The sequence below is a fragment of the Gymnogyps californianus genome, chromosome 4, assembly GCF_018139145.2.
Source record: "Gymnogyps californianus isolate 813 chromosome 4, ASM1813914v2, whole genome shotgun sequence".
NCBI classification, from domain to species: domain Eukaryota; kingdom Metazoa; phylum Chordata; class Aves; order Accipitriformes; family Cathartidae; genus Gymnogyps; species Gymnogyps californianus.
In genome coordinates, this window is record NC_059474.1 from 44696334 (window position 1) to 44709878 (window position 13545).

The 13545-nt window shown below is 42.4% G+C and overlaps 1 protein-coding gene across 1 annotated transcript in view; it reads right to left on the bottom strand.

Annotated features, from left to right (window-relative positions):
• The window catches only part of CPE (carboxypeptidase E), a 59988-nt gene extending 48449 nt beyond the window's left edge, over positions 1 to 11539 (bottom strand). The window contains exon 1 of the mRNA XM_050895557.1: positions 11239 to 11539. Within this exon, the coding sequence (XP_050751514.1) occupies positions 11239 to 11539 (301 nt within the window). The remainder of the gene's footprint in view (positions 1 to 11238) is intronic.
• Positions 11540 to 13545: the final 2006 nt, after the last annotated feature.

A 13545-nucleotide genomic window follows, 5' to 3' on the forward strand; every position in this document is an offset into this window, starting at 1 on the left:
TTTTTATCAGCTGCTCCATGGAGTATCAAGGAACAGATGTTCCTCTGTTTCTGTTTATTTATAGACTTTCCCGCTAAAGATTTGTACTGTTTATTTCCACTATAGATTTGTTCCTCTAACTGTAACACATGGAAACCTTGCAAATATAGATGTCTGTCTTTACTGTGACTCTACCTGCCAGCACTGGAAGAAAAGGAAGAATTTGTACCTTCTTCATACTCCTCTGCTATCAAGGCAGATTTTTAAACAAAACAAACAAACAAAAAAAAATTGTGTATCTGCAGCAGGTAAACAGGGAGAGAAACTCTTGACTCCTCCTCACCATATGTCCGTTAGCATAGCTGAGTCAGCAAAAATATTGGGGCTATTTGCTACTAGGAAAAATCTGTCAGGAAACAGGTAGGAATCACATCTTAAAGGTGGATCAAATGCTGAACCACATGCTATCTATCAAGTACCTATACACTGGGTACATGGCATAGCCACATGCTAACCTGCAGCATGGAAGATGAGAACCTAGGCACGTAGATGAGAACCTGAGGCACAAGGAGAGGAGGTTCTTATCCGAAAAGATGAAAAATACATGGCAGAGCCAGGAAACAAGCCAAATATCCTTTATCACAAAACCACTTTTCCTCTCTGTGAAACAACTTCCTACAATGACAATGTTTAAAATTTAAACACGTGATAGCCCAGCTCCCAACCCTACAGCTTTTTTCTTCTCTCCATCCCACTATGTACTGATGTCACCAAAAAGAAAGAAGACATTTCATTCAGAAAGGCATACACTTTAATCACTCATTTCTTAAGTGCAGGGTATTACAGAATCAAAGTCACATTTAGCCTTCCTAAGGCCACACACACAAGTTGGCTTAAACATTAGGATTTATAAACCTCCTGCTTACAATGAAGATTCAGATGTACAGCTCCCACTGACTTCGGTTTGATTTGTGGACGCTCAGCAGCTGGATGGGAGGAGAAATTAAAGCACCGTCTAGTCTATAGCAGGTGAAGATCTGACATGGAGAGTCAGCTTACCATAGTCATAAAGCTCCCTTTGAAGTAACAATTTTTTTACATGTGAAAAAAGTATATATTTAGGTCTTAGACTCACCCCAATTTTGCTTATAGTTCTACAACTGTGCTTTTGTGCAATAAGCCAAACTGCAGAGCCAGCCAAAACCACAAAACATTCCATTTAGCATAGGAAAAAAAGGTTAATTTTGAATGATAAATGTGCAAGGAATACACCGTTCTTAACACTGAAGGACAGTAATATGTAACTGAAGGACAGTCACACTGTGGGCTCCCTTTACTTTTGAGGGACACAAAAATAAAAGGACATTCAAACGATGTGTCTTGCAGCTAGAAATGCCAGGGGAAAAACATGCAGTAATTCACACACGTTATCTAGTTATCTCTAATGTGATGGTATAGGAAACATAACTATGCAAAAAGTTTTGATCTTTGAAATGTCTCACTGTCCTTTCGCTTTCTGTGTATCGTTCAACTATTAGTTGTATTTCTCATAGCAAAGTACTGCATGATTTCTCTTTTGTTCAGAGAACTACTATGGCAAAGGTCAGGGTCATACTTTCTAGATACCAAAAAAATCTACCAGATCATTAGACTGATATACTAGGAAGGATGTCTTTGCCAGGAAAACAGCTCATTAAACCTTGGCCAGTCAGATGTCCCACCTGATCAAACAATTCTTTTCACTCGGCTCTAAGGCAGATCCATACCTAAGGATAAGTATTCAAAATGGCATACGATGGCTGTTCTTGCTGTAGGCAGGCTCTACAGCCAGAGCAGTATCCTTCTTTGGTCATAAATCAGGCAGCTCACGCTCCACGGTCATGAACAGCTCCATACAAAGAATGACTCTCTCAGCTTGCTCCATGGGACTTAATTTGTGAGTAAACAAGGATGTCAGGTTTTGCTCATAATTCAATATGAACAACTACCAGGAAGCAGCTACTAGCTTATACAGTTATAAATGTCTCACTTTGCAAGAATTAATTAAAAACAAATGTTTACTGCCTTCAAACTGCCAACCACGGGTTTATGATTCAAGATTCTCTCTTACCTGGCCATTGTAGCTACACAGACACATTTCTAATGTATGCCTTTGTATTGACCCAAACCCCACAGCCCTCTAACAATCACCCTGTTACCTGCTGCTGTCATGGGAAGATGTGGCTGGTGCTGATTCAGCTAGCACAATGTTAGCACACCGCAAGTAACCTCCATTCCAAAGGGACGGGCACTATGGACCAAGACCGCACTTTTAGTCTAGTGTCCTCATCCCCAACAGTGCCCCTGAAAAGAGTAAGCAAGGTGACACCTTCAGTGCCCCAGGGCAGCTATCACATCACGGCACATACAGTCATTTCTTCATAAAGTTCTTCATCTGCAGAACTCCGATTCCAAAATCCCAAATCCCAGCAAGTCAAGCTGCTTTTTCCAGCACTGTTGTCCTGCAGAGCTCCTAACCCACTCCCAATACAGCACCAGCTTTCAACCCTAAACCTGACATAACACCTGCAGATCTATGGCAGCCAAAAGAGCTCAGATTCATGTCACATGGCAAATCAAACCTGCCCACTCTGCTACCATTTTACTGGTAAGGATTATTTTTTTTCAACCTTTTAACTACAAAGACCCTTGGTGTCTTCATTTAGCCTCAGCATACCAGAAAGTAAGTTTCAAATACAACATCCTGATCACACTGAATTCACTGAACCCTGGCTTTTGATGTGCAGCTTACTCCAAAATGAAGTATATGAAGTATACACCCTTTACTCCACTGCTCGTAACTCTACCCATCATTTTAATTAACTGACCCAGAAGCCTTAAAGTACACACTGCAGTTTTCACTTTTCCTTGATTCCACAAAATGTTAAGATAATTCAGCTACAAGCTTTCTTTCCAGTTTAATTCCCAACTCAATGGAGGGGGGGGGGGGGGGGGAAAGGCAAGAATCTGTGGTAATACATACATGAGACTTTCATTTAAAAAGAAAATGTAGACCAAAAAAAGATGTGACATATGACTTTTTTTTTTTTAGGAGGAACATGAATTAAAATAGGTATGAAGACTTAACAATATAATCTGCTGAGAAAAGATCAGATAGGGTTCATAAATAGTATGTTTCACAAAGCAAGCATATAAAGCACAACAAGGTACTTTAGGTGATGACAGATGAAGGCTGGGATTCATCAGGTCTTAACCATAAGCTCTTGCACACATTCCTAAGTTAGAAGCCTGCCCAATGTCGGTTCCTCTTATAGTCAGTAGAGAAAAGAGACGTTTTCAGAGGGCACTGCAGCCCAACCAAGAGGTCTACCTGCTAACCAGCAAAGGGAGATTATAGCATGAATATGCATGCACAGTATGTAAGCTTCTATAATCATGTACCACCTCTGAAAACAAAAATTAGGTGGAATGAACACAGAACTAATTCTAAATTAGTTTTAATACTAAATTATTGGCTGAGCTGAGTAGCAACTCCATTGTTACAACCAAAAATTTGTGTTTATTCTGAAATAGGAAGACCTGTCTTGCACTTTTCACCCTCTGTGTAATTTAAAGGCTTGAGATATTGATCACTAAATTATAGAAAAATAAACAGCTTCTCCTGAATAAAGTAAATTAAGAATTAACATAATAACGAGGTCACTTTTTGATAAATCACACAATTACAATTACTGCCTTTAACAAAACGTATCACGAAATCTTAAGAAATCCCTGTGCTTTATAGACTTCTCACTAATTCTCTGGAGTTTGCGTTAATGTCACCATAATAAAATATCCCTTTAATCCAAACCAACAACAAAACAAGCTCACCTCCTGTTTTCATTAGGAGCTGTTAAGGCATTCTGGAGATGTGGGAGGTGATGACAACTCTTCTCTTTAAAAGAAATTAATCGACTCTTTCGAAAGGACTGGGATTGTCAAAACCAGCCTGGGTCAGATCAAACAACTCTGAATGCTCTGCATACTTAGACTAATTTTAAGCCTCAAAAATAAAACAACTGCCTTCTGAGGAGTCATGTTTATTCTTAATGATTATAGCCCTTTTTACTACAGCTTGTTTGCCCTTTGTGCTATTCCAGCAAATAAAAGAGAAACTTCTGAGATGCAGTAGCTGGGATATACAGTGTTTTCGCAGGTAGCACACAGCCTCTCTTAATCCTTTTTTAAATGATCTAACAAAAAGGGAAGTCTTTAAGTACCTCAGCCAGTGAAGCAATTTGGAGTAAGCGTATTGTATCTCTAGGAAACACTGCAGAGACTGCCTAGCACAGCTGCCTAAACACACTTACTGTGAATTTCCATTGACTTCATTGGGAACATGAATGGCACAAAGAACTAGCTGCAAATGTGATCTATAAACATGCCTACCTCTCCTTGATTTTCACCAGAGTTTTGTGAGCACATTTTTCTCTTGGTATTCTACACCTCTATTTTTAGCAGAACATTAAAACTGAGATAGGACGAAATCAGAAATATTAAGGAAATATTACTTATTTAAGAAAGAAAATACTAAGGAAGAAAAACCTATTTTCAAAAACCTGCGTGTTACAAAGTACATTCTAAAAAAATACGAAGTTATTCAAGGCTTTTAAAAATAAAACACATGCTTTTAAAAAAAACTCGCTCAGCACGTACAGCCAGCCATCTTACTGCCAGCAAATCCTACAGCCCTCCCAAGACCTGCGCAACCTACAGAATCTGCGAAGGGCACTGGACATCCCACTCTGAATGCAGGCAGCATTAAAATCGTGCTGCCAGAGACTACCCCAGGCCAAATCCTGGTTGGGAGACTCCAGGGGGACTACCCTAAGTGGCACTACAGCCCATAAGGGCTTTCGCTGGAAAGTTAATTACAGCCTCTCAGTCTTCTGCAGAATGAGCGAGGTACAACCAGCCCCAGATTTGCACTCCCAGAAGGCAAGTCAGTAGCGCATCCCCCGCGGTGCTTGATGGGAAAGCCAGAACATCCTCACAAGCTCTGAAAGAAAATCTGTTCCCTAATGCACAAAGGAAAGAAAAAATCCAAATGCAGGAGGCTACGTGAATAATAGGTTCAACCACGTTTTATTCTGCATTTTACTTTACACATCCCTGTAGAGACACCAGCAGCTGCCCTGCTCACACTCTCAGTTTGGTGCCGCGGGTGCTCTTGTTACCCTGCTGCCCGAAGAGCAGCTCGCCTTTAAAGAGGATTGCAAACGTAAGCCATGAGAGAAGGAGAGAAGCTGAACCACAGCTGACAGAAAAATATGACAGCATAAGGTGGTCAGCACAGCATCTCCTGTACTCCTGATACAAAGTGTTTTGCCTATATCCACCCATTTACAGCCCCCACCTTTATGCAATGCAGCTGGATGAATATGAACTCGGTGCACTCGCCTTTACCAGCGACCAGCCCCATATCCTTCAACACCTCCCTTCAGAAAGGGAACGCTAAACGAGTGGCCATTGATAAAAACTGGCGTTTGCTTAAACCTCAAGCATGTAAAAATTAGGTTTGCTCTCTAATACCTAGATTTAATAACAAGCTCTTGCCGTATACAATTTGCATTAATGCTCTGCAAAATTGGGAAATATTAATAGGGCCCATCAAAGAGCTCGCAAGATTTTTACTTGCAAATTCTGAGCGTAAGGAAAAGAAGCTTTAGAAAATCAAGTGCAATCAATTGTAAGTGATAAAATTAGAACGGCTGCATCTGATGACATCACCACAACCAAGAGATGAGCTGTGTGCTTTCTGACATCACCACTGCTAAAACGCCCTGCCGCCAACCCGAGCGCTGCGTTCGCCTGCCTGAAGCGGGGTAGCCCACAAGACCCACAGGTGATACTGAGTGGGCTACTGCCCTAAGGCGGCACAGCAGATTCCTGCCCACGCTGGGCTGAAATCACGGCAGCCTCCTACACATTTGTTTCTTCTTGCTGCTGCTGATTCTCTTTTTCAAAGAGCAGCACTTGCTTACGGTTCTCTGGAATGGCTGCAGAGTCATTTAAATTAAAATAATTTTAAAAACATTAAAAAATGGGTTTTGTACAACCGTGAAATACAAACATTACGAGCAATAATTTTTTTCCCCTGTGAATTTGTCGGCTTTGCTTATCACAATTTCTTATCACAGAAAGTATTAGCTCACATGGCTGGTGCCACAGCTGAATGAGGGAGCACTTCAATGACAGAAAAAATCCTAGGTATGGTTTCTGTATTAGTGGACAGGTCTTGGATTTCCCCATTCATTAATATACAGTAGCAGCATGATTTTCACTTCTCTTTTAGTCAGCTTTTAATTATGTTTTCGCAGGAGGAAACAGCTCCACTACTGCAGGGCTGGAGTGTGAGAAACTGAGAGCCTAACGTTGGGCGACTTTGGGGGGGGGGGCAGTACAGGAGCTGCAATTTGGGAAGTTAAGCACCTTATTTAGGCTCAGTGCCAGCACTGACCCACCCAACCCATTTCCTCACCTTGCCAAGTGGGGTCTTTGATAAAGTGGGGTCCAAGGATTAATGTAGCTGAGTTGCACCTCATAAAATCGACTGAAGTCACAGCCACAGGGTCCTGCAAATGCTCCAAGTCACAACTGTGCTGCTCACCTCATGCGCAGCGTGCTTCTGCCTCACCAGATCACAACATTTTGTTGTTGTTTGAAACTGAAAAGTCCAAAGTATGTCATTTTCTAGAAAATCAGATGTCTCCTCAACTACAAATAAACCTTTTTCTTCTATTTGAAGCATTTTTAAAGGTGCTTGTGGGGAGAAGGATGAACAATAATATCATTAACATTGAAAAAAACTTCTAAATTAAATGCTGCTTTGAAAAAACATGAAATATTTTGTTTCCAAAACGCCTTTATTCTGATATTTTCAGGATTTCTGTTTCCTTTTCTCTAGCATGAACAATCTGATGAAAAAGTCACAAATTTGCAGATCATTTTGTTGCCACAAAATCTGTATTTTCATCCATCCTCTCTCCCCTCCATTTGATGCAAAAGTCATTTTCAGAGCCTGTATCTGCAACACATGCAACCAGTCAATTAATAAGCCTTACTTTGAGAATTTCTTTGCAAAACTAAACACTGAAAAATAACCACTATAAAAATAGTAGTAATTTATAAAAAACAAAAAAAGTAGGAGTTGAGACAAATTTTTATCTGCAATTTTTTCATGTAAACAGAAAAAACCAACCTAGGAAGCTTGAAAGTGTCAGAATGTTTCATTTTCATGTTCAAAGTGAAGCGGTAATGAAGGGGACTGATCTTTCACCACCGAAATGAATGGTACCAATGAGACAGAAGTGGCAGCATGCCTAAACAAGCGGCTGAATATTATCGGTGCAGGAACTGCTTTTGGCATTAATCAATTCTAAATATATTTCATTGCTATTAAAGAATACAAACTTATGCTCAAAATGAGCTTAGTTATGGTAATAAAAAAAGCCTCGAGGTCAGCATCCATTGGGTGTTTGTTCAACAGAACATCAAATATCCAAAGCAAGAGCCTATTTCCTCTCTCAGGAGTAGTCAGTATTCTCTTGCACCTGAATGAAGACAAAATATTGTTTAGTTTGTCCCAGAAATAATCTGTGCTTTACTATCAACTGTCCTGTTTTCCCTTAGTGTATCATCAACTTCCCACAATCTCTTTCTCCTCACTTTCTCTCACCTTGCCGTCCACCATCTTCTGTCAACTTTGCCAATTTTTGGCAAGCACAGGGACAAAACTGCATTTTCTCATGTAATCAAAGCTACTCCAGAACGTTTTGGTCACTTCCAGTCTATGTTCATGCAACACTTTCTACACCTAACCACTGATGTAGTCTCATTCAAGTCTTCCTCTGCTTTAACCATCTAGTCCCCACTGAGTGAAAGTGACGTTATCTGCATGGAAGGGCTGCATCAGTATAAAACTGTTTATTAAAGTTCAAATATCTTCATCTCTGGGTTTTGCTTCTCCTTATTCAAGGGCTTCTTTTCCATCAGCGATTGCAGGCTCTAATCTCGCATATGGGTGCGGTATCAGCCTAAAGAAATTGCTGCCACAAAAAACCAAAATTGTGAAATATTAGACCAAACTCTGTTTGGCATGAACCACAAGGGAAGCACAGGTAGCATGGTGGTCAAGTTTGCAGAGAAGGCAGCACATTCTCCAAGTATTTAATGCAGGATCAGAAACTTTAGTCAGTCTCACGCTTCTGGCATTTAGCATGTCCCTGGGAAGAGCTCAGCGAAGGCTCAGTTCGCATCTTCCAAGTGACTAATCCGGGTTTCCAAGATTTGCCAAGGCACTTTGTATGCTTATGCTAGAAACCAGGCTGACTCATATGGAGTCACTCTGGTGTCCAATGCACCATTAGGACTTTAAAAAAAATCCTCACGATGTATATTTACCCCAGCGAAAGATGAGGCCTTAACGATTTGTTCCAGTTGTTTTGTTCACTAAGGATTTGTTCCAGTTGCTTTGGAAGTCTAAAGCACGTTTCTAAAATTTTCCTATTTCTGTCATGCATTTTTTTCAAATATTGCACATATATTACAAATTCATTTTCAAAAATAGCTGATATTCTAAAATTAAATTTGATTTATATGCTTGCATACGATCAAATGCATTCACACAACGCTGCACGGCCATGCAATATGCATGAGTGTGCAATGTATGTGTGTATGTGCAGTATTTGATTTACTCAGTACAAAGCCTCTTTACTCAGGACAAAGAGTCTTTATTGATGTTCTGCTGACACTTTCCTGATTTATTTTGTCATCAACTTGCTCACTAAGTGAACAGAAACATTTTTTTTTGTTTTCACAGCAGCTCACTAGATAATTCAGGTATCATCCCTGCATACTCACCAGGCTTCTAGAAGCATGAGCTCTCTACAGACCGTAAACCTATGAGCCACAGCATATATTTCATTTATACTTATATCTATTTAAAAATAAACCCCATGACACTCAAGATATCTTGCAGTAACAGCTTATGTTCAGGAATAACAACTTCTTAGCTTGTCGTGAAAAAAGAAAAAATAACTATACGTATGTGTGTGTCTGTGAATCTCTCTATCATTTTTTAATAATAGATGATGATAAATCAGGTCCTGATCCTGCAGGCTTTAATCACACAAATTACCGTTATTCCTGTTGTTGCCCTGGGAACCAAGCGTGGATGCTCGGAGCGAGCGAGGATCCCCACTCAGGTACGAGCTGCAGAATCAGCCTCGTATTTCCTGCCAAGGCTGGTACAAGGCTCCACTTCTTTTACTGCACAGCTTAAAAAAAGCTCACATAGAAAAATAAACAGCGCTACCTTTTACTACACAGCAGAAGAAAGGGCATGTTATTAAGAAGAAAACACCTCTAATGCAACCATTAGCATAATATGTAGCTGCTTAGGCTCTGTAACAAAGAAGCAGGGATGTTATCAATGCCTTTACAATTATTTCAAAGAAGCACAACCATCACTAGGCATGGGGTCTGGCTCATTGCCCTTTCTAAAAAGATCCTGAGTTTCTCTCATGTGCCACTGCAGATAGTGAAAGCTGCAGTAGCTCTCCACTTTTTGAGAAGTGCTCAGTACCTTGCAGAATGAAACTGAGGATTGAAATAAAACAATGAATTTGTTCTGGTTCAAACGCTGGTTAATCCTCTGCAAAAAACCAGCATTTTCAGCATCCACCACTAAAGATTGCCAGGGCTCATCACATTCCCTGACATGTGATTTGGACATTACAACATGTGGCATTTTTGTTTACAGGGCTCCCTTTGTGAGGGACCGAGCACGTTCTAGGAAATGCCTGACATTCACTGTAGCTTATATGTAGATGCAATCCATAGGAAATTTTCTTTTCTGCAGTTTGTTATCGCTCATTGATATACAGTTGGATTCTCTTTTGCTTGGGCTCAATGGCAAACCCTTTCTCGTGCCACTGACGACAACAGGAGAAGAAGTGTCTCTCTAGGAAGAGCCACGGCCCCATCTCAGGCTGCACAGAGTGCTCTTTTTGTCCCTGTTTCAGCTGGCTTGACAGAAGTGCCAAATAAATGAGCTTTAGTGACTGTCCCCTGATAGTAACACAAAGTCAGAATAATAATTGCATATCATTCTAGCGTGCAAATTACATAGTGGCAATAGATTAATTCTTAGCTTCAGGATCACCCTTCATGTCAAGATGGCAACATACCACAAAGAAATTTTTCAAATTTCTCTGCAATTCCTACATTTTTCATTTCAAGACAATGCTTTGCTACCCTGCCTTCCTCTTCTGTCTTCTTATGTCTAATATCCTATAACCTTGAAGTTTTATCAGTAGCCCTAATGCAGTCAGTAAAAATGTAATGCAGGATGCAAAGCAAGGTTATATTCAGGTCATAAAGCAGAATATCCAGCACCAACTGTACAGACCAAATCCCCAGAGACCCCCAGAAGCCACATCTCCACCTAAAAATCACGGCCTTCCAAACCTGTTCTGTAACCTACCGAGGGAAATGTGAAGACATGACTGCAGGTGGCTTATGGTTGGGCCTCAGGTACTGAGCAGTTTTCAAGATTAAGCCTTTTCACATACAGACATAAGTGGTACTATCAATTCTGAAATTGGAAACGATGAAAAATGCACACTCGTAGGCGTAAAACAAATGCACAGCGTCAATCACATCCCCTTTTACAAAAAATGTCTCAAACCCCAGGTACACTTAACCACATATCCTGAGACATCTGTGCAAACGGCTGTAGTGTGCTGCGGTAACACGGTTTCCGCAGGCAGCCTGGCCACGTTACACAGCTCACACAGCCACATTCATACCTCATGCTTTTTTCCCCGACAGTTTGGTTCGTGCCAGGGAATGGGGAGGCCAACGCCTGCCCTTCCAGCACAGCTGCCCCAGGTGCTTGCCTGCAGAGCAGATGGGAGCGCACTCGTTCCCGATGGCTGCTACATCTTCTGGTATTTCATAGCGATTTTAGCGCGTTTCTCTCTTTAACGGGGCGCTGAATCCAACGACAGAGCCATAAAGACGCTTTGCGCTGAGCGCAGGCGATCGCTGACAGCCGGTGCCGCTACGGGAGCGAATATTTTAGGGACAGCGTCCGCCCGCTGCCGCCGGACCCCGGGCCCAAGGCAGCAGCACCGGGCAGCAGCACCGCTCCGCCCCGCCGCTACCTGCCACCAGGTGCGGGCATCGCCGGCGGCCGCCCGCCGCCCCCCTTCTTACCGGGCTCATGCTCGCCGGGGCGGTCGGAGACCTCGATCACCAAGAGCTCTCGGCCCTCGGCGCTGCGCCCCACCGTGTAGATCCTGCTGATGGCGGGGCACTGCAGCCACACGGCCACCAGCGCCTCCCGCAGCTCGGCGTAGCGGTGGTACTCAAAGGAGATGCCCTCCTCGGCGCTCAGCCGCCGCCGCCGGCTGGTGCCCCCCGCCACCGGCTCCGCCGCCGCCGCCGCCCGGCAGGCAGCGAGCACCCCGAAGAGCGCCAGCAGCACCCGCACCCGCACCTGCACCTGCACCGCCATCCCGCCCGGCTGCCCGCCGCCTGCGGCCGCGCAGCTTTCCGCCGGCCCCGGCGGGAGGGAGGGAGGGAGGGAGCGGGGGGCGGGCGGAGGCTGCGGGGAGGGGAAGGGAGGGGAGGGGAGGGGAGGAGAGGGGAGAGGAGGGGAGGAACCGGCCGCTCCGCCCGTCTCCGCGGGCCGCGGCGGGAGGAGCGAGAGCTCCCCGCGGAGGACGGCGGCGTGTGCGCGGCCCCGCGGTACCGGAGCCGCAAGATGCGGGCGAAAGCCACTGAAGCTGTTTTCATCAACCAGATGGGAAGAAAAGAAAAGAAAAAAAAAAAAGGCATTGGAAGAATCCGGGGCCACGTTTTCTGCATTGCTGCTTTATTTTATTTGGTGAAATACTTTCATCCCGCATAGCATTCATGCAGTCCCACCGAGTTAATCCGCTGCCAAAAACCTAAATGAACAGACAGAGTGCTCCATGAAAGATTCAAATAGTACTATTGCAGAATAACACAAATGTATTTGATTGACCTCACAGGGAAAACTATAAGCAATCATCTATAAGGTTGCTTTGCTTATCATCTATAAGGTAGCTTCGCTGCATCACAGGAAGCAAAGGATAAAGCAAGACTTACTTTCTGATACGGAGAATACTTACTTAGAGAGCACATCCCATTATGTTCAATGGGAATGCTCTTGTGAGGAGCCACTCACAATATATTAATAAATCACAGTCTCTTCTAGACCGCAGATACTACAGGAATTCTGAAGCCATCTGTTTTTTCAACCTGTGTTTATAGGCATAGGTGTTTAGACTACATCGAAACTGCCTGTAAAGGACAACTGATAAAAGCAAAAGGCTAAATGCTGAAGAGCAACTTCCATATCAGTTTTTTATTATTATTTTTAAAGGACACAAAGCCTCACTGGAAAATTTTGAGAGGTTCAAAATTTTGAAAAGTTTGAAAATCACACATCCAATTCGTCCTTCTACAAATAGAATCTCATCCCCAATAATTTAATACATGTTTTACCCTGATCTTCTAATCTAAAAGGGTGAGCCTGTATAACATCCCCTTCCATCATCAACTTATACTGAATCAATTTTCAGGAAGATTTGTTAATAATCCTTTGTGATCCTATGGATATTTTCCTAAATTATGGATTGTCTAGTTCCAACCAAGAAGATAATGGAAATAATGTCTTCTAGGAGAACATCTTCATTGATGCTTGGTGATACACCAGCTCGGAAACTCATCCAGCATCTGAAACTCAGACCTGAAAATGCAACTACTATATATAAATTCTTATATATCTATTTGTCTGTATTCACCTATACTTGTTATCTTTCAGTGTCCTGACTGTCAGTCCTGGATTATTTGATGCGTTTCTTCATAGCAAGAACCAAAGGTCAGCTCACCCAGTCCTTACCATCTTTCAAAGCCAACTGGGTTCAGAAGCTTCTCTGCCCAGTTTAATTCCAGGGTTACAAGAATGCAACCATGTGCAAAGGCACCTTCAGAACACGCCTTGGAGCCTTCAACTCTCCATTCTTACTGCTAGAAAACTTTGGGAGATGCCTGTCATATCACGTCACGTTAGCTCTGGGGTTACGACAATGCAAATGCAAATTTGCTCTAAGCGTTTTGCAAGACTTGGACATACAGAGACTCCCTGATATGTTGTTTTCTCTTACCAAGATCACTGTTCAGATTTAGGATCACAGAAGTGCCATCCCTCTGACTTCTCCCTAACAGCATGAATTGTATTACGAATTTGTTTATGACTTTACACCACTTCAGAATTATGTGCAATATGTGCAACGCTCTCAGAGCTCCAAAATGAACTGCAAATAAAAGTAGCTGACCTAGCATTCAAAAGATTCACATTCTTTATTAGTTTTGTTGGCTACATTCATCACATGCTAAATATTCCTTGTTTTCTTCATCACTTTCCCTTGTGCCTTATACGCAAAGTAAACACATCTGCTGATGCTGTGATTTTAGACTTACAGTATCATTTTC